We start from the raw sequence: 24,278 nt of genomic DNA on the forward strand, positions 1-24,278 counted from the left end.
GCAGGTTAAAAGGGAAGGAGGAGCTCATGTTGCTCTTGGCTTCAGCTGGGGAGAAGAGAAGGGAGAATTTTCTTTCCCTCTATAGACACATCACTCAAGTGAAAGGGAAGCTGGGTCTCCCTTCAATTTCTTCTCCAGGCAAAGCTGTGTCTTTACAAGAGAGGCTGGTTCTGGCATAGCCGTGTTCCCACCTGTGCTTGAAATCAACAGGGGGTGGAGGAGCAGGGTGTGTGGAAAGGTTGTAGGGGAAGGACCAGGTGTGTGAAGAGCTCAGCTCCTTCATCAAGGAGTGGGAGAGGATTATGGCACAACCTGGCTTGGGTTATATCAGTGAGAGGAGTTGGATTCAGCTGTGAGCCAGGCCCAGTGGAGGACAAGATATTAGAGAGAAGCCTAGGCCCTTCTTTTTTCCCTTAGGGGGAAAGGGAAGAGAAGGGAGTTAAACACAATAGCACCAAGATGAGGTGTGTGATTTGGTGGGAAGACTGCTGGATGGAGGCTCCAGCACAGAATGGAGACTAACCACTGAAGCTATCTCAGCAGCACTGGTGCCCAGCAGCGAGGTAGGATCCAGGTTACAATGAATGGTCTCATCTTGGATGCACTACATCTATGTTTTAGATGTTTATGCTTGATCTTTGAATGCATGTTGTGGATAGGGTTGTGCTTCCAGCAGTAACTGTTTCAGTGCAGGGTAACTTGGCTCCCTCCTTCTGGATTAGCTCAGAGCAAAGAATAATTTTGCTACAGTGAAATTGGGCTGACGTCTGTGACTGCTTTCAGCATCTGCTCACCAATACGTTCAGCAGCAGCTGCTCCCTGGGGAACAGGCTTTGGCAAAGACGGAGTGGCTCATACACTTTGCTTGTGAGGGACCTCTTACTGTGTTCTAGTGAGGATCCCTTCTCAGCAAAGAACTTGCTTCCTCTCTGCATGCTAGTAACATTGCAGAAATGTTATTTATGCAAGGTTTGCCTGTCCCATTCATCCAAGTAAGACAGTTTGTTGTGGTGATGTGTTTGTTGCTTTTTTTCTCTGAGAGAAAAGTAAAATATCCTGGTTGTGCTTTCACCTTGGAGCATGTGCCTGATGAAGGGAGAGGAGGCTGCATGGGGCAGGGATGTCCTGCTCCCCTGTTGCATATGGAGCTCCCTTGGGCTCTTGGAGGAACCCACTGCATCCCTCTGCATTGGTTGAAGCAGCAGGTCCCCCTGGTGCATGTACATCTCAGGAGAGCCACCTCTGTTTCACGGCTTTCCCAACAGAAACAGGGCAGGTTGATGCAAGTCAGCCTCTCCCCTGGCCCCCATCCAGCATGGCGGGGAAGCCTGAGCCTGGAGAGGCTCCACCTTCCTGCCACAGTGCATGCATGCAGACAGGGAGCAGAAGGCTTGTTTTCCCCTTCATACTGTGTCCATGGGCTTTTGCTGTCCTGAGGAGCCAGGTGATTAATTTGTGAGGAACAGAGATAGTTCCTCCAGACCTGAGGCCCCTCTTCCAACTTGGGCTGCCTTGTGCCAGGGCTCCCAAGGATGCTTGCTCTCACCTGGACTGCTGGTGCTCGATTTCTGAGTCTGCAGATGCAGGTTTGTGCTCTCAATAACCAGACAGGCAGAAGCCTCAAAGGGATTGTGCCAACTTTTATTTCATTATCTTTTTTGGAAATGGGATTTGGAGAAGGGAAGGGAAGGAGAAGTGCAAGGGGGAGCTGATTGTTGCAAAAGGAGATGCTTTGGATGTACACTGGCAAAGGTGTTCCTGTCTGACTGGAAATGACTGAAGCAGTAAAGCATGACAGGCTGGATGCCACCTCGGTGGATGTGCTTGCTTTACAGGGTTTTTGGTTTTAAGGTCTACTTTGTGGGTTATTTCACGTACAAAACAAAAAAGCATATTTTAATGTCAATATATGTATTTGTATATATATGATATATATACACACACATATTTCATATCCTTGCGACTCCCAGTTCCTAAAGGCTTCGAGTCTGAAGGGCCATGCATATATATGCATTATAAAGAGAGATGCCAATCGACTGAGACAAGGCTTTCCTCACTGGCTGTGTGATAAATAAGTGGGCAAGACGTCTTTAACTGAAATCTCGCATGCGCGCAGGGAGAAGGGGTCAGCCGAGCACTGAATGGCAGCCCCCACGTTGCCTTGTCCCTGGCTGTTCCCTGCAGGGGTGGCATCTGGCTGCCTGTGCTGTCCCATGGATTTGGGGAGCTCCCTCCTGTGGGGCTCAGAGAGGCAGACTGAAACACACTTGGTTCTGCTGCCTGTGGGTCAGGCACCCTGCATGTTGGGGCTCCTATTTCCCCGCGGGGCTTCCAGAAGACTGTTTTGGTTTCTTTACCACGAAGGAGGAGGTTTGGTGGGCAAGAGGGGAAGGGGTTTGGGAGGGGAAAGACAGTCAAAATTCACCATACAATAGTTAGACAAATCTTCATAGAGGTCCATCTGCCTGCTCACCGTGCTTGCTGTCTCTTGCTCTCTCGCGTTCACTCTCATTCTCTGCAGGACGTACGCTGTTGTAGGGCTAAAGGTCTCCTTTTGTCAGGCTAAGGTCAAGTCCATGGTTGGTGGAGGGCAGCCCTTCATACGGGCCTGTCCACGGCGTATTGGCAAGGACTCAGATTGGAAGCCGCTGTCTGCACCGCTGGGTAGGTGAAGTTAGCATGCTGCTTGGCCTTCAGCCGCAGGCTGGCCAGGCTGGAGTTGCATGTGTCCCTGTACATGTAGGGGCTGGCTGTTGAGGCGTAAGGACAGGCACTGGATGAGACAGCAGAGTTGAGGCTTGGGCTGTTCAGGTTGTTGATGTTTCCCAGGTTGTTGAGGCTGGAGGCTGGTACTCCGGTCACCGCAGAAGGGACCATGGATGAAGGCATGGTCATCGAGGCAATGGAGCTGGGTGGGGAGAACATGGGCTGGGAGGAGAGGGGACTGACATTCATGGAGTTGAAGAATGGGAAACTCTTGGCCGAGAGCGGGCTGGTGGCAAGACCCTTGGTGGCCCAGTTGTTGTAGGAATAGCTGGAATACATGTCGTCATAAGGCTGCATCAGTCCGTTGAACTGGGCTCCAAAGCTGTTCTTGCACAGTTCGGCCTGTTGGTTCCTCTCCCGTTTCCTCCACTTAGCTCTGCGGTTTTTGAACCAGACCTGCAAGAGAGAGAGTGGGAGGGGATGGGAATTACTCTGGGCTGTCTCTGGAAGGGGCTTTGTCCCAGTCTCTTTGCCCAGGAAGGTGAGAGCTGTTGAAGGGCTGGGGATGCTCCCAGGCAGCTGGGAGGCTGAGCATCAGGAAAGGTTTGCAGCAAGAGGTCTGGGCTGTAGGGTTATCACCCAGTAAGAGTCACCACCTAAATCAAAACTCAGCTACTGCCATTTTACAACATACAGAATAACCCATGTCACTCAACAAATGGACGCCCTTTATACAGGGAAAAGGGAAGAAAATATTTGCTATATTTCCAGGTGACCACAGCCCAAGAGGAGGGGTTGGGGTTGTGTGACTTGGGAGCAAAGTATTTGGGTGATGCGGTTTGAGAGCTGCTGAGTGGAGGAGATAACTCTCTTGTTTTGACCACCTCAGGACCAGCTTAGGGTGGAGTGTTAGAAGTCTGTCTTCTAACAGGAAAATCTGTTAGCATTGAAGGGACTCAAACAATATAACTTCCTAGAGCGTGGAAGCTGCTGGAAGGCTATTCATGGTGCTGCTAACTCATATTTCTAGTAGAGGAGAGAAGCTCTCATTCCAGCTGGAGCCCTGCCACACTATGCCTGTGACTGCACAGTGGTTTGGGAACCCCAAAGAGTGCCCTCCAGCAAGGCTAAGACTGGGGGACAATGGTACTGCAAGGAAGGGGTCTTCTGGGTTGGGGCAGCCAGCTGGTGGGGTTCTGCGTGGCAGAGCCTGGGCTTTGCATCTCCCTGTGTTGTTGCAAGGTGGCACTGGATGGGGAAGACACCACCAGCATGGGGTATGTGTGTGGCTGGGTGTGTCAAATCTCTGGTGTAGAGCCTGGTGAGCTGTTTTCAAGACAGGGAAATTTTCTAGGGCCCCTAATTCCTTCTGTGGTTGGGGACAGCTTGGTGGCTTGTATTACAGCCAGCTTCCTCCCCACAAGCTTGGGCCTGGGAAGGTGGGAGGGCTGCAGTCCTACCCGGACTCGTGCCTCCGTCAGGTTGGTCCAGACTGCAATCTCCTCTCTGGTGCTCATGTCTGGATAACGGTTTCTCTGGAAAGTGGCTTCCAGCTCCTGGAGCTGCTGGCTGGTGAAGTGTGTCCTCTGCCTCCGTTGCTTCTTCTTGAGTGAGCTGTCTTCAGGGTTGGAGTCGTCCGTTTGGTTTTGCTGGGACTTCTCGGTGTCTGTGCAAGAAACAGAAAGATGGGATAGATTCCCTGAGTTAACTCAGGGGCTTGGATGTATTTGGGGAGCGTGTCCTTGGAGCAACCAGTGCATGCTCAGTGAGGTCCCCCTCTGCTGCAGCCACCAGCAGCTCCAGCTGCACCCACAGGAGTGGTCTCATCTTCCTCCCTCGCCCTTCTGAGCAGGCGTCCACCCTGCATCACAACTAACGGCCCCTTGATGCAGCATGGCTTGCCCTCATTTAACTGCTGTAATGTATGTCAGCTTCCAAGTGACTGGACTTGGATTTTCCAGACTTTTAATCTCTGATTTTCATTTGTCACAGTTAAAATGGGTGATAGTGGCAGAACTTACCCAGGCCAGCAGTTTCCTGCTCTGCTTAAAAGTCTCTGCCTAAGGTGCCCTTTAAAAAAACTGAAGAGAAATTGCCACTTACAACACAGCAAAAGATACCCAGTAGTGTTTTTGTGGGCAAGTGATGGGAAAGGGCAAATTGCCAATGATAGTGAGTTGAGGCTCTTAAATTAACTAAATTTGAGGAGCACAAATTTTTATCCTTCTTCCCTTCTTACTCCTCTACCTTCTTACTTAGGTGCACATGTTTTTATTTTTAAAAAGTAAGAGGTGGCTTCTCTTAGACCTTACCATGAACTACTCCAGCATCTCCGCATCCTTCCACCCCTGCCCTCCTCGTCACTGGAAGATCTCTCTCCTAGAGGCAGCGTCTTTCATTTTGTTGCCCCTTAAATGAACATCTTGAAACTCTCCAGTGTTCACACTGGTATCTAACTGAAAAGTACTGCTCAGCCTCCTCCTAGGCATTAAGCCCAGGCTTTAACACTGAGCTTTGGGCTCCTGTGGCTGGAGGTGGGCAGTCAGGTACTTGCCTGTGCCACAGCCACTCCTGGGGCTGTCAGTACTCTGCAAACAGGGGCAGAATGCAAATAGAAATATCTTTCACCATCAAAAGAAAATATCACATTTGAGCACTTGGGCAATCTATGGAGGACAACCACAGGGAGGAAAGCTACAGCTCATGTTTAATTCTGCTGGGAATCAAGACAAGCCACCATAGAAGAAAATTATTCCAGCGAAAATAATTTCTGATGTTCACCACCTCCTTCCTCTAATCTATAAGCAAGGTGAAGCAGTTCCAACTGAAAATCAGGTTTTCAGCAGGGAGGGGATATGTTCTTTTACAGTGGGAAATACTCAGCTAAACTAAGTAGAAATTATTGCAAACAGTTGCCAAACTGCTGTATCTGGGAGAAGAACCTTTAAAAATCCTGGCATCACTCTGCTAAGATTCATATTAAAAGGACTTTTTGTTTGGTTGTGGTTTTTAAGTGGAAACTAGCTTAAAAGACTTCAAAGTCCAGAAAAATCCTAACATGGAAGGTGTCTTGTACAGCCCCTTAAAAAGCGAAGAGGCAAGAAAACAGTAACCTGGAATTCAGGTGAGTGAGGGAAAAAAAGGATTCCTCAAGTCAGATGGATGTGCTCTGGAAAAATGTACCCCATAGAACCTAAATGGAAAAGAGAGAGCCTAAGAGAGAAGCTGAAAAGCATCTGAGCCCCAACAGAGAAAGGACTCTGCTGCCAGGCAGTGCTGTACCCAATAGCAGGTGCTTCAATGGAGCCCGGCCCTGGGAGACACTTCAGTCCCATGAACCTGGTGCCACTACCCCATTCCTGTAGCAGCATGTTAATTCAGAAATCTCTACTTGCTGTTCCTGGGAAAACCCTCCTTGCACCTGCCTTCGTCCAAAGGGAGGAATGCTGGAGTCATGGAGAGCAGTTGCAGGAGAGGCACTTGCCCTTCATGGAGGAAAACCTGGGTGCAGTCAGAAAAGATTTCCTTCTATGGGTACGTGTTGCACTGACTGAAGCCACGTGGGTTCTCTGCAGGCTCCCCACCAGCCGCCTCTGCTTCTGTGGCATGTTTAATGCTATCCACCAACAGGAAAGCTCATGCAAAGAGAGCAAGCTGGCTATTGCTCATGACAGCAGGGCACAAGCTGGTTCCACTGAGCAGGAAGGTGCTGTCTCCTGTTCCCAGTGCCAGGACCAGCTCACAGTTCCATCCAAGGTGTACCCACATGAGAACTTTCCCAGTGCACTCTTGAAACAGACAAAGCCATAGGATCTGAAAAGTGGAACGGTAGGAGCTGTCTGACGTCTTCTGGTACTCTCCTCGTTCCCATGAGCATCTTCATGTGGGAATCCCACGTTCAGCAGAACTCTTGGAGGCATGCTTTTAATGTGGATTTTTTATAGTGGTTCTTGCCAAGGAGATAAATCTGATTTCTCTAGCTCAGTGCTCTAAGCCAGTGTTGGAAGAGGTAGATTCCTGCATTATCCATCTCAAAAATGGATTAAAAGGGGAGCGATGCCACCACATCTGACCTAGTTATTAGGAACGGCTTAGTACAGATGAAGGGACATTTGGTTTGTTTGTTCATCTGCTAAGTCTGGGTTAAGAGCCCGAGGCATACAGGGCATATGTTCCCATAGGAGTCCCTGACAAATGTGGATTTCCAAAGGGGCTGCTGCCAAGCTGGAGGCTGTGCCCTGATCGGGAGTTCCTGCTCATGTCCGCCCTTCATGCAGGAAGAAACTATACCAAGAAGGAAGAACAATGGAGCAAAGGTACCACTGGCTTATCAGCTGCACCTGGGTGGAAGAGCTCACCAAGTATCTTGCTTTGGTATTTGACTTCTCCATACCTTCTGGTATAGAACTTCCTATAAGTCTTCAGAAGTCCAAGGAGATGTAGGAGTCCTGACTTTGAGCCTGGAAAAATCTCTGCAGCTACACGTTCCTCTTATTGTTCTCTCCGCTTCTGTACCTGCTACCTGTGGCTCTTCCTGAGCATTGCTTATAGGGAGTGTCATCTCTGTTTCTGCTGCTTCTCTAGGCAGGGGAAAAGTGCCCTCTGTAAATGGTGCAGAGCTTGGATGTTGCAGTGGAGACCAAAAGCATGGCAATACAGGGAAACAAGAGACCCCGCAGGAAGGACAGACCCTGTGGGTGCCCTGAATCCATGCTAAGGAGCAGAATATAGGGAGATGCAGGGTAGTTCGTCACCTTATCCTTGCTCTCCCCCTGACTTGTGCTGCCTGATGAAACCAAACGGAAAGGGGTGTCACAAACCATGCCACACCATCAGAGGACGCTTGGGATGTCTGAGAGCTGAGCCCAGACAAGCAAGGTTTGTGTTCCCTTCCTCAGGAACTCTTATTTTGCAGATGAAGGAAGCAGAGTCGAGGAGGAGTAGGCAGGCTGCTCTCTTGAGGACAGGCAAGAAGTGCCAGACATGCAGCCCTGCCCCACCGTGGGGCAGCCCTCAGTGGCATGCTCTGCTCTGCCTGACACTGGTGATGTGTGGCTGCCATTGGCCTCTCTGGTGTGAATGTACAAGCTGCTGGCCTCTGCATGCAGGTAGTGCTGGCAAACACCCACCTCCCAGAACCATTTTATTTCTAGACCGTTTAAGACGGTGGGGAGTGACGTAGCCAGGCACCCGGTGTTTATTGTCAACCCAAAATAGGTTGTGAAATATATCTCGTGCACGTTTGCCCACTCAATGAAACAACTGTGGTCATAGCTGGAATTAGCTGCTCATGCCTAATGGAAAAAAAAAAAGTCAGCTCCTAAATTGGCAGTTCTGCGGCATGCCAGGGTGGGCTCGATCAGGAAGGCCACTTGAATGGAGAGAACCGCCGTGCATCCAAAGCAGCTGACGAGGAGCCACTGAGCTTGGGGATGTGCCCAACTAAGGTACGCGTGCAGCAGGGAATTCGGTGGGTGGATTCTCTGACCATAGTTATCCTAGCGTAACTCCCTTCATGATACTTACTCCGGGGAATTTTAATCTGCATCATTATGCTTATTAGCTTTTGCATGCGGGTGAGCCTGGAGGCTTTACGCAGGGAGCAGCAGGCTGTCCCTGGCCCTTGCCTTCCCTCATGCTGGCACTGGCAGGAGCAGCTTTGTATTGTCCTGCCACATCGAGAGCAACAAGGGATGGAATGGCCACAGGACAGATGCAAAATCCAGGGAAGCCATAGCATTTGGTAGCTGATTTCTGAGCAGGCGTGAATGGTGATGTTTCTTCTTCAGAGCCTGATAAAGAATGCAGTAGGCTTGGGGTTGGTTCAGCCTTTGGGAATGGTCAGAGGCACCTCCTTGGGACAGGAGCAGCTCACTGCGGAGCCTTGCACCAAGACACAGGTGACCAGGCTTTTTCAGTTAAAGCAGGGGCAAGACAGTACTTCTCTTCCTTCTTATTGCCTGAACCTGGAAAGTTCAGCCCAAGGTTAACCCATAGCATGGAAAGTTTCAACCTAAGCAACTTAAATGAAGTTTAAAAAAAAAGGGGGGGGGCAACTTATAACTAGGTGTAGCCTTCTCTGCCTTAGATGAGATTTCCCATGTTGTAGGCAGAGCTCTCCTGCTCTGGGGACCCAGTTTAGGTGAATACAATAAAATCATGGTTGGGCAGTGACCCAGCTTGCCTGATTCCTGCACGTCACAGGCTGTGCCCTCTGTCAGCAGTGGTTTCCCACAGCCAGGGCCAGGCAACCACATCACCGGGACGGTGCTCTTGCCCTCCCAATGGCTGTCATTGTGCTACGCACCCCTATGCCTTCCCCCTGCTTGCTGGGACAGCTGTGCTGCTTAGGCACTGTGCTGGCTTGTGGTACGAGAGGAAGCTCAGCGTGTCCCTGGGAGCACCGCAGCTAACTCCTGCAAGCCACTGGCCACCCGGATCCACCCGCAAGGACAGGTCAGGGCCTCTCTTGCATCTTGAGCCTTGCACTCACCGCTGTGGTCCTGCCCTTTGCAGCTGTGCTCGTGTTGAGAGGTTCCGGAGTCTGAAAGAGACAAGGCTGGGCTGCGAGCCTCCGCGTCTGCCAGCAGGTTGAAATCCATGGGGCAGGGATGGGTGGCAGAGGACAAGGAATCTGAAAAAGCAGCAGGCACAGGGTGATTAGAGAGATGAATCTGTGTATGTGACATCTCCCCACCCCTTCTGGGAGGGACTTGCCAACCCTTGAGGAAAGGCCTAGGAAAAGCAAAGGATCCATCTGTGATCCTTGGACCCCTTTGAGTTTCCTGGCTGGAAAATGGACATGCCAGGCTTTCTGCTGAGCTTCCCTATAAATCAAAGATCATCTAGTGACACTTCTATTTGCAGCCTTCAGAGAAAGAGCCTCCAATTTATAGGTGACATTCAGACTGAAATAGCAACACTGGGAGCATGCTGTGTAACGGAGATCTGAGGAAGTGGTTCTGGACCAGCCAAGGGCTGTTAGCACCTTCTCCAGACATCTCACCTCTCCCATCCTCCCTGCCCAGCTTCCCTCCTCTTTCTCCCTTGCTTCTCCACAAACTGGTCAAGCCCAAGTAAAGCTGTTCAGATAGCACTAACACAGACGTACACACACACAATTGCAAAAGAAGAGTACCCCTGTGCATGGAACTGATAGGAAGGCATGTCTGCCTGCACAGCTGCTGCCGCAAGCAGGGACCCAGACAGTGCAAGTGGAGTCCTCTGGGGTACATAAGGACCTCTGTAGCCTGAATCAACATGGGAATCACATTACGCACCCTTGGGTGCCTGGGAATGAGTGATCCTGGCTGCAGCAGCAGCTCGCTTCCAGCCTTGGGTCGTCCTGGCTGAAGGCTCCCCGTGTCCTCCCAAGTGACTGTCCCGTGCCTGTGAGCCACCTCCCCTGGCTGAAAGCATCCCAACTGGGAAGCTGGCGGTGCTGCTCCCACAACTGCAGGCACCACTGGGATTTCTCTACCACCTCTTTCCACACCTCTGTCCCAGGATCAATTACTTTCATCATGCTCTTCCTTGGGGCCCCTGCATCCTCCACCTGTGTTGCCCAGAAGAGCTCAGCTGAGAGCACCACTTTGTTCTGGACCACCCTGGACACTCATGAAGAGGCAGGCATGAAGCAGTAAGGGCTACAAGCCCAGCCACATCACCTTGGAAAGGTGAGCTGGCCCTGCATTAGCCCTTAATCTGAGTTTCGGGTTATAACCCTGCTGTATGCAGGACTAATGCCACCAATGCAGGTGTAATGGTTTCTGAAGGCTGGACTGCTTTGAGGGGGCCATAGTCCCTAAAACTCTAGTCACTCCAGCTAATAGCTCACCTTCCCATCTAGGGAGCCTCTCACTCTAAAACATAACAGCAGCTGATGCACTGTGCCAGGATCTGGGACCCCTGGGGTTAGGGGGGTTTGGACCAGATGTTTGGAATTTCCAAACTGCAGATGGAGGTCAGTTGTGAAGACTGGATTCTAGCTGGTAAACGATTGCCCAGCCCCTCAAATTCATGCGTGTCAGGGAGGGAGCCTGCTGAAGGCAGTATTTCGTCTGGACTGCACTAGCTTTTAGACATGTAAACAAGAGATTAATCACATAGCTGTTGCACCTCCTTTGGAGGTGGATGACAGTGACTAAGAATGTATTTTCAGAGCTGTCTAAAACCTCCCACCAATTTGAGCAGGGCTGCTGCCAGGGCCCTTGGCAAGGCTGACCCCCATACCTGCAGCGTGCTTCCCAGACTGTGGTAAGAGGGCAAGGAGCCATTTCTAATGGTTACCTGCCCAGTTTCTGCAGCAGATCTTGCTCACAAAATCACCAGCAGTTTCCCTGGCTCTCCCCTTCGCTTGACCTCCATCCCTAGCCTTTCCTGGGTGCTGACAAATCTGTCTCGACACCGGCCTCAATCAGTGCTCTCCTAAAGCAGCATCTAATGAAGGGACCTGGTGTCTGTTTCCCAGACCTTTGCCTCACTCTGGGCTGCTCCTCTCCTGTGGGAGAGAAGTGGCAGGGGCTCCATCTTTGCCGTGAGGTTGGTTTCCATTTCCACCTCGCAGCAAGCCTGACCTTTGATGTCTGCCGGCTGTGTAAGCTCCTGGCAGCAGCAGGGCACAGCCCTGTTGCTTTTTGCCATGTGTATGTACATGAAGTGATGTGACAGGGGCTGTGTTTTCTTTAATACCTTTGCATGGAGTAGGGGGAGTCCATCTGCTGCTGATATTGCCATGGCTTTTAGCATTACTCTCGGAATTATGCAGAAACGCGCAGTGAATTAATTCCATGGATTAAGTCTTGATTAAGATGTGTGTCACTTTGCTGTCTCAGAATTTATTAAGAGCCCTTCTTGAGGTGGCAGCAGATGGAATTTCTGCCCAATGTTTGTAGATGATAATTTCCCCTCTTCTACAGCCATTTGCATATGATTGCATCTGTCAAGCACAATTTCCTCTCTTCTAGGGCTTGACTCTGTACTGGACCAGATTTAAGGAGGAATTCAGACCTGCCTTGCTGTAACTGAAGGACACTGTCCTCCTGCGCAGGGTCCTGTTTGCTTTGATACTCTTTTTGCACATCTTGCATTGCTTTCATCTGTGTAAAATAGAGCAAAGATGGGAAAATCAGGGAGGAGTATTTTACAGCTGGTTCCATAGGTGTAAATAACCACACAAGGTACAAGGCTCAGGGGCACCCAGTCCCAGATTGAAAATTCATGCCCCATCCTGAACCGCACCAGTGCAGTGGTTATGAGGTTGATCCAAGCTGCTGGGCACAATGCAGCATGCCTGGCCTGCCTCAGAGATGCAGTGGGCACCTAGATTAAAACTGGTTTTAAAGTGTGGCCCATATTCAAGTTGAAACTGGGACTTGCGGCTCAGAACAAGTTTGCTTTTTGAACTGAACTTAAAACTAGGAGGATTTCAGAGAGGAGATTTTGTATGTATATATGTAATTACATACCTATTGCATGTGCCCTATATGGTGGCATCAAGGAAGGCCGCCTCAGCTCACTGAGCAGGTCACGGAGAAGCAAAAGCAAAGGGAGAGGGGGATCTGCTCAGCATGATTATGAAGGACCACAGGAAAAGTCTGCAATGGGGACAGCACGTGAGCTCTGTACCAATGTATTTACCCAAAGGCAACCCCATGCCACTGACACAAAAGGCTGTAGGTATTATGCTAGCCCTTTTGGATTTAATTAAAGGAGCTTTCTTCCACATTGGCTAGATCTTGCTATAGGCAGAGGCATTAAGAAAGTCAGCACTAAACCTTCATGGCATTTCTATCAAGTTGTTTGCCTGGTCTCAGGGAGTTACTGAAATTTGCACCTCAAAAACACCTTTAGACAAAACCAAATTTATCTCCATCTGAGTCTTCACCTCACTTTTAACATAAAAGAACAGTTTCTTTAGGCACAGCTCCTGTATTAGCAATATGCAGCCAGGCTTGCTCAGTGGTTTCAGTTTTGTAAAACTAGCTCCAGCTCCTAGCCTGCTCCAGCACCTGTGACTCCCTCCATCAATGTACGTAATTGCTCCCAAGGTAAAGGTTCCCAACTCTGTAACAAACACACCCTTTCTTCCAGTTGCTACCCATGTGCATCCTCTCCCTGGCTCCCGTGCAACTGGGAGCTGCTGTCCCTGCCCCGTGGGCACGGTGGAGGGCAGGGGGAAGAGACCAGCTCTGGTTCTGGGCCTTTTCTCGTTTCAAATTCACCCCCTTTCTGCATCAGTGTCAGGCTGCCCAAGTTGGGGCCACTGGAGCAGAAGCGCACTTCTACGTGAGGAGGGAAACCTTGTTTACCCAAAAAGAGCAAGTGAGGGCCCCTGTGACCTCTCTCCTGGTTCTCAGTAACACACTGCTCTATCAGTCAGGAGCAAAGATGCCTTTGCTTGGTTTTTTTGGAGGGGCAGGAAGGAAACATAAAGGCTGACCGTGAGCCAAGTAAGGCTAATTATAGTGGTGGCTTTTGTGAAGTGGATGTTGCCTGCTGAGAGCTGCCTTCAGATTGACAAGTGCGTGCTGCTCAACTCCCTGCGCTACTGTCGGCAAGCAGGCTACCTGCTGAACCTGCTTTGGCAGGTTGATCTGGAGGGGAAAAGCTGTCTCGGGTTGTTTTGATGTTATTTGGCTTCTCATAGACATGCAGGGGACCTGATACTTGAGGACCTAGGCAGCAGCAGCATACGGACCACTGGTGACCCACAGGTAGGAGGGAAGCCCAACTGGCTGGGCTCCCTCCCACAGATCGGCACAGCCCCACAGACCTGTGAGCTTCCCCCACTGCCTGTGCCTCCGGCCAGGGCCACGGTAGCTGCAGCCTCTGCTTGGGATTGCTGATCTCCACAAAGGGTTCAGGGTTATCCCTCAGGCTGAAAGGTGCTCTGCGATTGGTTGGGGGGGTGGTGTCTTTTCTTTCTTCCATCCCCTGAGGTGAAGGTATGATGTTACACTAGCTGTCTTGGGGTCAGAGCTGTCTCTTCCTGCTCCATCAATCCCAGAAGTCAAACTGCTGGGAGTAACTAGATTCCTGATGGAGTCTGGCCGATTGCTTCACTCCTCTCGTGCTCGTGTTCCCTGTGTGCTGCTTTACTTTTAGCAGAGATAAACATTTTGGACTCTATTTAACTGTGCATTTTCAGGAAGGCGATCTGCCTCCATACTTTGGTCCCCAGGAGGAGCTGAGCTAAGGTGGACCAGCCCCTGCCTCTTCCTCTGCCCCATGTCAAAGGGAAAGAGGCTGAGGCTGTGCCTGTTCAATCCTGGAACAGTATTTTGTTCTCTGGATACACGTGTTTGTTCAGGGGATGGTGCCATCAGAGTGCCTGTGGGCTGGGATTTCAAGTGCCACAGCGTGCACCGCACATGAATCGCACTGCAACCTGAGAGCCAGGCTCTCTTTGCTAGCTGACATGAGTGCTGCCTGCAACAGGCTCTTTCCCTGCAACTAGAAAGAAAAAAGGATGGGACACAAGACGAGCTCATCTTTCTTTCCTCAAGACTACAGAAATACAGCTATGGGGAAACCAGGGTCACCCACTGCTAAACATCTCAGTGTAGCTTGAAGTCTCTAATCTTAATGGAATTGCAGCAGGAACCAAGAGTGACCATTAATCACTGGAAGATAAACAGCAGCAGCCAAACGGTGACCCAGAGCACAGAGCCATTACAGGACAGGAGAGCAAGCTGCCTGCCTCCCAAAAACTTTAGGCTGTGCACAGCCCCAGGCTAGCTGAGCAGTGCTTTTGGGTGCATTCTCAGAAATGGATCATGGACCTCCAGCAAGGGCTGAGTCACACATTATAATAAACTTTATTTCTCGATTTAGTCCTTGCAGTTGGGCACTAACTCCTAAGCTCCGATGGTGGGTTGTTTTGTAGCGGTATGTGCTGCTTTGAAGCCTGGACCATGGTTTGGGGTTTTTTTCCTCCCATCAGTAGGAATTGCCAAAGCTCCCTGAGGCGCTTGGTATCTTACTGCTGTCAGAGCAAGTTGGCTGGCACTGCCCTGCACAACGTGTGGGCTGCAAGAGCATCACCAGCAGTGTGTGATGCCACACTAAGCGCAGCAGCCTGGGCCATGGCTGCTGGGCTTCCTGCCTGCAGCCAACTGCATAGGCTGGCTTTGAGGAGGGCATTCAGGCTGTTTCCACTCCTTTTGTGCATGGCTCTACGGAGAAGTTCCTGATAATGTGAGGCAGGAAGAGGATGGGGAGATAAGGCACTGTCACTTACTTGGCTTATGATGTAGGTAAAACCACTTGGCTGTTCTGAGACTCCATCCTTCATCTCAGAAAATGATGTTAATGAGCCTATCTGAGCTGGTAGAGGCAATGAAGCAAAATTCCTTTAAGTGCTTCCAGATCCTCAGATAAGAGGTGCTAGGGAAATGCCCAGCCTTGCTGGACACTGCCTAATGCATTCCCCAGGCGCTGGCGGCAGCCTGCAAGGTGAAAGCAAGCCGCTTGCTTCCTCCACTTTGACAGGAGCCTCCAGCTGCGGAGGAGGGTGACAGCTGAAACCTCTGCTCTGGGCAGCACAGGGTTAATAAATCGCTCGTATTCCGGAGGATTATCACAATGGAAATGTCCCAAGGATTGACAGCTCCATACCCATGTCCACAGCAAAAAAAGCCCACAATGGAATGTGTCCCGTTCGCTTATTTGATGGGCCGCACCATGTCCCTGTGCTGGGGAAGCGCCCTGATGTAACCATGCCCTGTACATAATGCACCATCCTCCCCGATGGGTGCATCTGCGGCCCCTGGACCAGACCGGTGCAGACCTCGCTGAGCTAAAGCGTGGGGGTCTGCAGAGACAGGGTGACGTGCTTGGGCTTGGCTTAAAGCAAGCTATTTGCATTAGTTTCTTTGGAACCCAGTGCTGCCCTTAGCCCTCCTGGATAGTTTTTGAAATGGCGCCCAAAATTTGGAAATGAAGAGCTAATCCTAACACAGAAGGAAAGTCTTGCCAGACTTTCTGTAAAGTTGGGGGTTTTTCCCTAAACTAAATGTTTGTACTTCTTGCATTCTTGTAAGCATTGCACTGCAGGTCTCGCTGTGTCCGGCTGGGTTTCTGGTATCCCTTGGATGCTCAGCCTCAGTGGAGCTTTCAGCACCTTAGCTCCATCAGCCAGGACTGGGATTTTCTTTCTGACAGACTATGCAGTTATATTAATAAAGCCATGCTTTGTTATGGCTTATTTTGTTTGTTAGGCATCTGGAACAAAATAAATCGGCAAAGGCTCAGTTTTGCCCAAACAAATGGCAATCGCACAAAGTTGCTGGCATGGTGAGGCTCCACGGTGCAGGAGTGCTGGGAGTGAGAGTGTGGTCTGCAATTATGGGGGAAGAAAAGTCCTTCAGGGAAATTAATCCCTTTGCTTTGACGAAGGGAGAAAAGAGACCAATTTCAGTAAGAAATTCTGCCTGGGGAGAATCTCGCAACCGAAACAAAGGACCCACTAAAGCAGAGCATTGGCATCGGCCTGGCCCAGACGTACCGACCCCGCTCGTCCCTGCCTGCCCTTGCCTGCTCCCACAGCCCTGGCTGGCTTCAAAGCGACCCACGCCAGCACTGTGGAATCTGCCTGTGTCCACACGGGAGAAATACTTGCACAGCCACAGTTTATGAGGGACTATGATCTCCTCTTGCACCTACAAGCTGAGCAGGAGCAGAGCCGGGAGCAAGATGAGACAGTTGCAAACCAGGATCCGGGGCAGGAGTGAGAGGCGCAGGCAGCCTGCCTGCAGCTCAGGGGCCAGACACGCGCTGCTCGCACAGCAGCAAAGGGCAGCAGGGCCTGGCATCAGCAGATCGGTATGCGTTGCTGTATTTATTTGGGTGATTGTATGAATTTGACTAATTATTCCGGCAGTCAAAGGGAACTGGCCTGATTCCCATGGGGGCTGTGCTTGCAGCAGCATGGCAGGGTCATTTCTGTATCTCTGCCGCTGTAAAGTTGGCCCATTTTAGGGAGGTTTAGATAGCGAGATCAAGGACTGGAACTCTGACTCCAGCTGCTGTCAGGAGTTTTGTATGCAGATGGAGGGCAACAGATGACTCAGACATTACCGAAGATGTAAATGATTCTCACAATTAGTAAACAAGCTCAAGAAAGCCCCTAATCAAGTGGGTGATGCAGGGGGTTGAAGGTCAGGAAGGATGCCGCCGTGCCGTCGGCACGTCATACCCTTACGGCTGGCAGACCTCGATGCACTGTAGAGCTGCCCGTGGCTGCCATCCATCAGCACTTCTGCTAGAAATCCTTTCTGGAGAAGTTCTACTTGATCATGATCATTTGTTCTGTGACAAAACTTGGCAAAACCAGCAGCTATAAAGGAGCTTTTTGGGGGGACGTTGCTGGATCGTTGTTTTAAAACAACCTGGCGGAGCCCAGAGGGTTGCAGGGCTGCAAAGGGAAAAGTAGTGACTGCTAAGGGTGCCGTGACGGCCCCACCAGCCGCCATGGCCAAAGAGCGGCTCTGTTGGTTAAGGCAATGAGAGCCCAGAAGCGGCTGGCTCGCTCTGAGGGACGTGTTGTCTCACAGTGCAAACCCACAGCGCTGGAGGAAGCCGATGTCTGCTGCGCCTGGCTGTAAGGTTTCCTGATGATTTGTCTTTTTTTTTTCCTCCCCCCCCCGCCCCCCAGCAATTTATATTTAAATTTTTTTTTAAAGCGCTCTGGCAGGAAAACCCTTGCAGGACACAGGCTGCCGTGAATAAAACAAGCGGATGATCTCAGCCCGCAGTATCCCTCCCCTCTTCCTCGGGATCCTGCGGCTGGTAGGGCTGGGGCAGGGGGAGGGTGACTCCGGGAGAGATGCTGGAGCTCGCTCCCCCGACTCTGCCTTTATGGACCTTGCAACATGCCCTGAAGGTCAGCCTGTTTACCCAGACGTTGTCTGAAGGGGGCTGAGGGAGGTGATTAGCCTTCCCCACTGCAAACACTGCTGGGTCCGATCCTGCAGCATTTTCGCAAGCGGCCTGTGCTGGCAGGATCAGGCCCACAGACCGCCTGGTATTCGTGCTGTGTGCCCACAGCAGACGGTTAAATTGTGTATGTCGGGGGTAACGAGGAGGAGGAATGGCGGGTGGGCGAGCAGGGAGGGCTGGCAGCCCTCCATCCCCGCAGCCTCTCGCCCAGGTGCCCCGCTCAGGGCTGTGGCAAACCGCCCCGTGTCCCTAAATTCGGGGGCACAACAGACATCACAAGCAGCAAAACAAGAGGTTTGAATTTCAGGATCCTGAAATGCACTAATGCACTGTACTGCCCAAAGACTGCATAGAGTCTGTCTCTTCCCCCTCCCCCCCAATTCCTTAGTTTTTCCATCTGCTAGAGGCTGCATCCCATGCAGAGCCTTGGGAGGTAGGCAGTTTGGGTGGGTACTAAAGCAAGCTAGAGAGCCCTAATTACTCATCCAGTCTGGCCCTCGGGCAATCCCATCAAAGTGGTTCAGAGAGAAAAGGGACAGGACAGAGGGAATTGAGCTGTCTCAAAACACTGCTGCTTGGGTGACACCACCTCCCTTCAACCGGCTGGACAGCCTGCCTGCTCTGGGGACAGGGACCTTACACCCTGGAACACCTCCGCCTCACCCAGCCTGCTGTGACAGCCTGCCAGCAAACCCCACCTGCGGCTCCAGGGCAGCAGGAACGGCCCCTCCAGCCTCCCATCGTGGCCTGGGACTAGGGGCACATCTGAGCTCAAGCACTGGGTTTTCTAAACACTGGTATTAAAACCCACCCAACAAAAATTAAGCAAAACTTTTATAAATGGGACACAAAAGTGCGTGTTGTTTGTCACTTTGGCATTTCTCCCTGGTTAGGTACGGATCCATACCCAGACTGACCTTTATGACTTGACTGATTTAGCTTAAAGATCTAGATTTTATTTTTTTTAATCATCCTGGTACGCCCAGTCCTCTAGAAAGTCTTACTTATTTTGCAGGAAAACTTCCACGAATTTACTTTAAAAAAATAACCTTGCAATAAATGCATACAAAAAAAGAAAAGCAACCCCAACTTGTAGAACTGGAAGTTGGGATATTGCGGCACCAAAAATAAAACTGATGGAACAAAAAGGGAATTTCATGTGGTTTTCATTGTCAAGTCTAAGCTCAGAAACAAACAGGAAATAAAAATGGCTAAAACAAAAGAGATTTCTTTTAAAGTGTGTTCAAATCTAAGTGGGGAACTGCTTTATTTGGGAGGGATTCTCTGTTTATTTGTTTTTCAGAAAGAGGAGTAAATAAAAATGTCCACACACAGACAGGTCAACTTGATTTACAGTTAAATCCTCATACTTCTCGCTCGTCATTTATAATAAGCTTTTTTAAAAAAAATTAGACTTGCATAAATGGCAGCATTGGAAGGGGGAGAAAAGGCAATGGGGTGTGTGGAATGCTTCTGCTTGAAATGAGGATGGGGTAAAGAAGGAACAAAGAGGAAGAAAGAGAGGCAAAAGTAACTGCAAACTCTCTGGTCATTCGTTTTATTTCATCTTTGTACTTTTTCAGTTTTTGCAGGCAGCTCTTCAGGCACTGAGCCTTCCAGGGCATGCCATCCCACTGAAGATCCCCAAGTAGCGAATAAATGTGTTTATTTAAGAAGAGTAGTCTGCAGGATCAGGGCTATGTGAAATAGAGCAGCGTATGTGCTATATCCTACAGACAGAAGTATTTCTTAGGCTCTCAGGTTTGGGATTGTGGAACTTGTTTGATAGGGGTTTACAAACAGGTGTTTCAATCACAGTAGCTCTGATGGTGATTTTGAGGGGTTAATTTAATGCAGGCAGGACCCAGCTCCCCACATCAGCTGAGATCCCCAGCAGCTACAGCTCCATTAATGCATCTCTGAACACTTTGAACAGTTGAAGAATCAGATGGACAAAATTAATAGCAGCTTCTGCAAATTCAGCTCTAGTTTCCCTCCTCTTTTGCACTGTTAACAGGGTGTAAACGTTTATTTTCTGGTGGAGCTGCGGTTTGGGAGATAGCAAAGATCATTGGATTGATGGTCAAGGAACAGAGCTTGTATTTCTGGCTCAGCTCAGGTAATTCTACCAGAGCTCAGTTTCTCCTCTGCACAACAGGGATATTTCCCTTCATGCGGAAGCATCCAGAGATCCGCCTATGGAGAGGCTAGGTAGCTCCCAAGGAGAGACATCGTTAAGGTGCAGCTCTCCAATAAATGAGGGCTCTAAGCTTGAACTTGTACCCTGCAAATCAGCAGGAAATTTCATGTTCAGCGTGTGGAGAGTTGGCCCTCTTCCTGAATCTGCTGGGGCAGTACTCCGACACCAGTGGGGAGGGAAGGGGGGGATCTCACTCGCTCACTCCCCATCTCTTTTTAAAGCCTAATAATAACAGAAACGTTTCTCAGCTTCTGCCCAGCTAGATCTCCTAGTTCCTTCCTGAAAACAACATTTAATATTTAATTGTTGCTGAAAAACAGCAGATCCATCACTAACCATCCCACGGGAATTTGCGGCTCTGGCCAGGCTGCCATACCTGTCCTCCTCCAGGGTCGGAGGGAGATGAGGATTTCGAGCAAATCTTTTCCAACAGAAGCAACCCCCTCTGCGCTGAGTCCGGCCCCGGTCCCTTATGCTGCCAAGGCTCCAGGAACAGCCTGTGGACTCCCTTAAATGCCCCAAGGAAGCCCAGAGCTAATAACCAGCTTCATTCAATTCCCAGTCACATTATTATCCAATCTGCCAGAGGCATTAATATTCAGAGGTGAGGCGGGAGGAGGGCAGGGGTGCTGGCGAAGGGGGGGAGCAGCACACAAAGGGGAGGAAGGGAAGCGCAGCGGGCTGGCCTCAGAAATCCTCCTTCTCCAGCCATCTGAAACCCCAGCCCGTTTCAGCCGGGTGTTAACAAGAGAGGGTTTTTCCTATGGCCTCAGCACTAACTTCGATGACAGTTGGTGGAGGCTGTCCCCCTGCCAACAGCAACTGCCCGGGCTTGGCACAGCCCGATGCCCTCAGCCCCAGCAGCCCATGGCAAGAGGGAGAGCTTTGCCCCCTCTGCCATGAGGCCCTAAGTAAATAGCAATCTCCCATTTTCAAACAGCCAGATAATCACTGAGCCTGCATGGAGACACCACAGCCTCCCATTTCTGACCTTCCACGGCCCCACAGTCTCATCCCGCTGCCTTTCTGACACAGGGCACACAGCATGAAAACACCGGTTCTCCCCATCAGGGACTTTGTTCCTAGCCCAGGTACCCCCCCTGTCCCCCGAGCTGGAGCACATGTGCCAGGTCACGAGACAGACCTCATGTCCCCAGCTCATCTCGTCTTCCTTTTGGAGCAGTCTCCTAGATCGGGTTTCTGGCTTTTTCTTTTTGGCAGTCTCCAAAGTCAGCCTCACCTCTCAATCTCAAGGTTTTGGGTAGCATCTGACAGAGAGAAAAGATCCACGCTTTTTTGCCAATTCTCCGTAGGGTACATTAACCAATACTTTTGCAATCCAGTCACAATTTGCAGATCTATTAATTGCCTGAATTAAGCCCTTATAGAAATGTAATAGATACTAAGCGAGGCTTGCAGTGGTTCCTCTGCCAGAGAGAGATACTGGTTTTTAAACCAGTGCCTTGGACAGGAGACAACTCAGGAATATAGACGGGTATTCATGAGGGGAGCCTGGGCTGCAGGTCACGCAAACCCAGTAACACCAAGAAAAACACTGCCCTTCCCCAGACCCCTCTCCAGACTGTCAGGGAAAGACATTTCCCCGTGAGGGGTCCCTGTAAGGAGTACCGGGCATGGTGCGACCATTTGCTGATGAAACATCAAACCCTGCTCCGCTTCTGCGGACATTTGTGGAGACTGAAAGCAGCTACCGTGCTCTGCTGGTTCCTCAGGAGCCAGCAAGCAGCTCTTTGTCCCTCACAACAAGGCACCATCGAAGCCTGCACAAACACCCATCCCTCCAGCTCACCGACAGGCAGAGGGGCTGGGAGGGAGTGCGGGGAGCCAGGGAGACCGTGATTCCATCGCCAGAAAGGTGGTCCTTTCCCTGTCTTTGGAAGGCGGAACAGGGGTGACGCTCCTGAAAGGCACCTTCCTGAGGTGTTGCTTTTAGCATCTCCCAAAATTGCAGAGGGGATAGAGCCATTTCATCCCTAGCATCCTCCAGGCCACAGGCCAGGCGAGGAGGACCCACAAGCTTGTCTGGCGGATGCCGAATTCCCCTCTTTGCCTTCAGCCCTAGTCTCCACTTAGAACGTGCACAGATCATGGGCCCATCCGTTGGGAGGCTGCCTCCCTCTAAGGTGAGGGAACGGGGAGGCAGACGAGGGACTGGTTTTGACTGCTGCACCGCCAGCTCGAGCATCAGCCCGGCGCGATGGCTGGGGGCTCATACCCGGGGTCCTGCAGCAGCGTGCCCCTTCGCGGCCACCCCTGCGGAGCCGGCTGGGAAAGGTGTGCGGAGCCCCGGGAGCTCCCTGCTCCGGGCTGCCCAGACCCGACGGGGATGAGGGGGCTGCACCGACCCCCGCCAGCGCCTCTGCAGGGCCCTTGGCGCTGCTGGGGGCGGGGGGAAGCCGGCACACTCCCAGCCCGTCGCCTCAGCTGTCCAGCCGCGGGGGCGCCGGGAGAGGGGCCGACAGGTGTGCCCCGCTCGGCGGCACCGGGCCCACCCCCCCCCCCCACCCCGAGCCCGCTCCAGCAGCAGCTGCGGCGGCCCCCGCCCCGTCCGCCCTCCCCCGCCAGAGCCGCGGCCAGCCGGGGCGAAGCCGTCCCTCTCTCCCGCTCCGAGGAGGAGGACGGGGGGGAGGAGAAAGGGGTGCCGCCCTGGTGGGCTAGCCCCTTCCCCGGGGCCGCACTCGTTGAGCGGGAAATAGCCGAGGGAGCGGCCGGTACCGGGCTCCGTCGGGCGCCCGCTGCGGTCTTCCGGGCTTCTCGGGCACACGGCGGGTCGCCGGTTTGCACAGTGCCCCCGGCGCCGGGGAGCCGGCGGAGCCCCGTGCAAGCGCCCGGAGGTCCGGCGGCCGGCTCTGCCCGCAGCCTCCCAGCCCCGGGCGGCCGTGCTCCGCCGCGGCGGCTCGGAAGTCCCGGCGGAGCCGCCGCAGGGGTCGGCGCTCGCCGCCGCTACTTCCCCCGCAGCCCGGCCAGGTCTGTTATTCCCGGTCGGGCCCCCGGGAGTCCCGGCCGCCGGGGCGCGGCAGCCTGCGGCGTCCCGGGGCAGGTTCGCCCCGTCCGCGGGGGCCGGCTCGCCCTCTCCCCGACGCTGCAGGGAGGTCGGCTCTGCTGTAAACAGGAGCCAGCCCGTTACATAAATATCATTTATCCAACTGTCCAAAAGCCGTCGGGCTGCCTTCCTTTTCCCCGGCGACGTCTGCCCGCGCCCTTCTCCCTCGGACCCCGCAGACAGCTGAGCCGCAGCCCGCAGCGCCGTTATTTACAGCGAGCCCCGGCTAATTTAAACAGCCCCTGCCCCGCTCGCCCGAGTGGAAAATGACTAAGTTTAGCAACGGCGAGAGGCTCCGGCAGCGCTTGCCGTGAGGGGCCCGCGGCGGCCCCGAGGGGGCGGCCGGGGCTGCGGCACCTCGGCGGCGGCGGGCAGGGGGCCGCCGGGCCCTGCAAGGGCAGAGCGGGGGAGGCGCCGCGCCCCGCCGCCGGGCGGGCGGCGGTCCCGGCAGCGCCGGAGGGGGGGGGGGCAGCTCCGCCGCACACGGCCCCGGGACCTCTTCGGGATGGCAGGGCAAGGCTCGATCCGCCCGCTCTCCCCCTGCCCCCCGGCTGCCGCCCCTCGCCCCGTGGGAGGCGGCGGAAAGCGGGCCCCGGTCGGGACAGGCGCTGCCCCCGCGCCGCCGGGCAGAGCGCGCCGATCCGCCCCCGCCGGGGATGCTCTTACCCTGCGCCAGCGTCGGAAGGGCTGCGGGGAGGGGTTGCCTGTGCTGGCACGGAGGGGCTCACGGGGAAAGAAGGGGAGAACCCCGCCCGGGAGGCCGGGGACGGAGGGGCACTTACAGCGGCTCCAGATGCGGGCTCGGCTGGGCGGCCTTAATCCTGCGAGAGGGGCGAAGCCGGCCCCCGCCCCGCGGCCCTGGCTGCTCTGCCGCTGTCAGAAAGTAAATCCCCCCGGCTCCTCGGGCACTCTGCGCCTCGCTGCCGGCCAGCGGCTCACGGGGAGGGCGGAGGCGGAGGGCGCCGGCCGACTGCCTCCCATTCACCCTGGCCATTCACTTTATGGCGGGCGGCCGGCGCCCCCCGCCAGCTGCACCGGGCGCCCCGCTCCCGCCCGCCCCATTCCAGCTGCGCGCCCGCCGCCGCCCGCCCCGTCCAGCACCGCCCGCCCCGGCCCCGCCCCGCGCTCCCACCGCCCAATCGCCCCGCGACTCATTTACATCCCGCCGGATCCCGGCCCCAGGACTCGCCGAGGAGGGCGGTAGGCCCCGCCCCCTCGACCCTGGCCCCGCCCCCGCCCCTCCGCAGGGGGGCCGCCGCCTCTGCCGCGCCGGGGCCCGTTGAGCGGCGGGCAGGGGGCATCAGCCGGCCGCTGGGCTCCCTGCTCTGCCAGCCCCGGGGGCACATAGGAGGTGTCCATGTATATATA

At 53.1% G+C, this 24,278-nt stretch overlaps 1 protein-coding gene across 2 annotated transcripts; it reads right to left on the reverse strand.

Annotated features, from left to right (window-relative positions):
- Positions 1 to 1,623: 1,623 nt before the first annotated feature.
- On the reverse strand, positions 1,624 to 23,960 carry PITX3 (paired like homeodomain 3). Of its 2 annotated transcripts, none has more exons than XM_075025911.1 (4): positions 23,693 to 23,960; positions 9,200 to 9,340; positions 4,167 to 4,372; positions 1,624 to 3,162 (listed from the first exon to the last, which is right to left on the reverse strand). In XM_075025911.1, the coding sequence occupies exons 2-4, from the start codon at positions 9,306 to 9,308 to the stop codon at positions 2,599 to 2,601; spliced, it is 879 nt and encodes a 292-aa protein (XP_074882012.1). In that variant the 5' UTR covers positions 9,309 to 9,340; positions 23,693 to 23,960; the 3' UTR covers positions 1,624 to 2,598. The 2 variants fall into 2 exon arrangements, with proteins under 2 accessions (XP_074882012.1, XP_074882011.1); XM_075025910.1 differs by lacking the exon at positions 23,693 to 23,960 and adding an exon at positions 11,398 to 11,570.
- Between the last annotated feature and the right edge of the window lie 318 nt (positions 23,961 to 24,278).

This window comes from Buteo buteo, chromosome 4 (genome assembly GCF_964188355.1).
Source record: "Buteo buteo chromosome 4, bButBut1.hap1.1, whole genome shotgun sequence".
In the NCBI taxonomy this organism is placed as follows: Eukaryota; Metazoa; Chordata; class Aves; order Accipitriformes; family Accipitridae; genus Buteo; species Buteo buteo.

Excerpts from the sequence above, each read along its gene's own strand:
- PITX3 (XM_075025910.1), bottom strand. The coding sequence starts at position 11,497 with ATGGAATTAATTCACTGCGCGTTTCTGCATAATTCCGAGAGTAATGCT. Across the intron at positions 4,373-9,199 it reads CAAAGGGCAGGACCACAGCG|ACACCGAGAAGTCCCAGCAA; the intron begins GTGAGTGCAAGG and ends TTTCTTGCACAG. Across the intron at positions 3,163-4,166 it reads TGACGGAGGCACGAGTCCGG|GTCTGGTTCAAAAACCGCAG; the intron begins GTAGGACTGCAG and ends TCTCTCTTGCAG.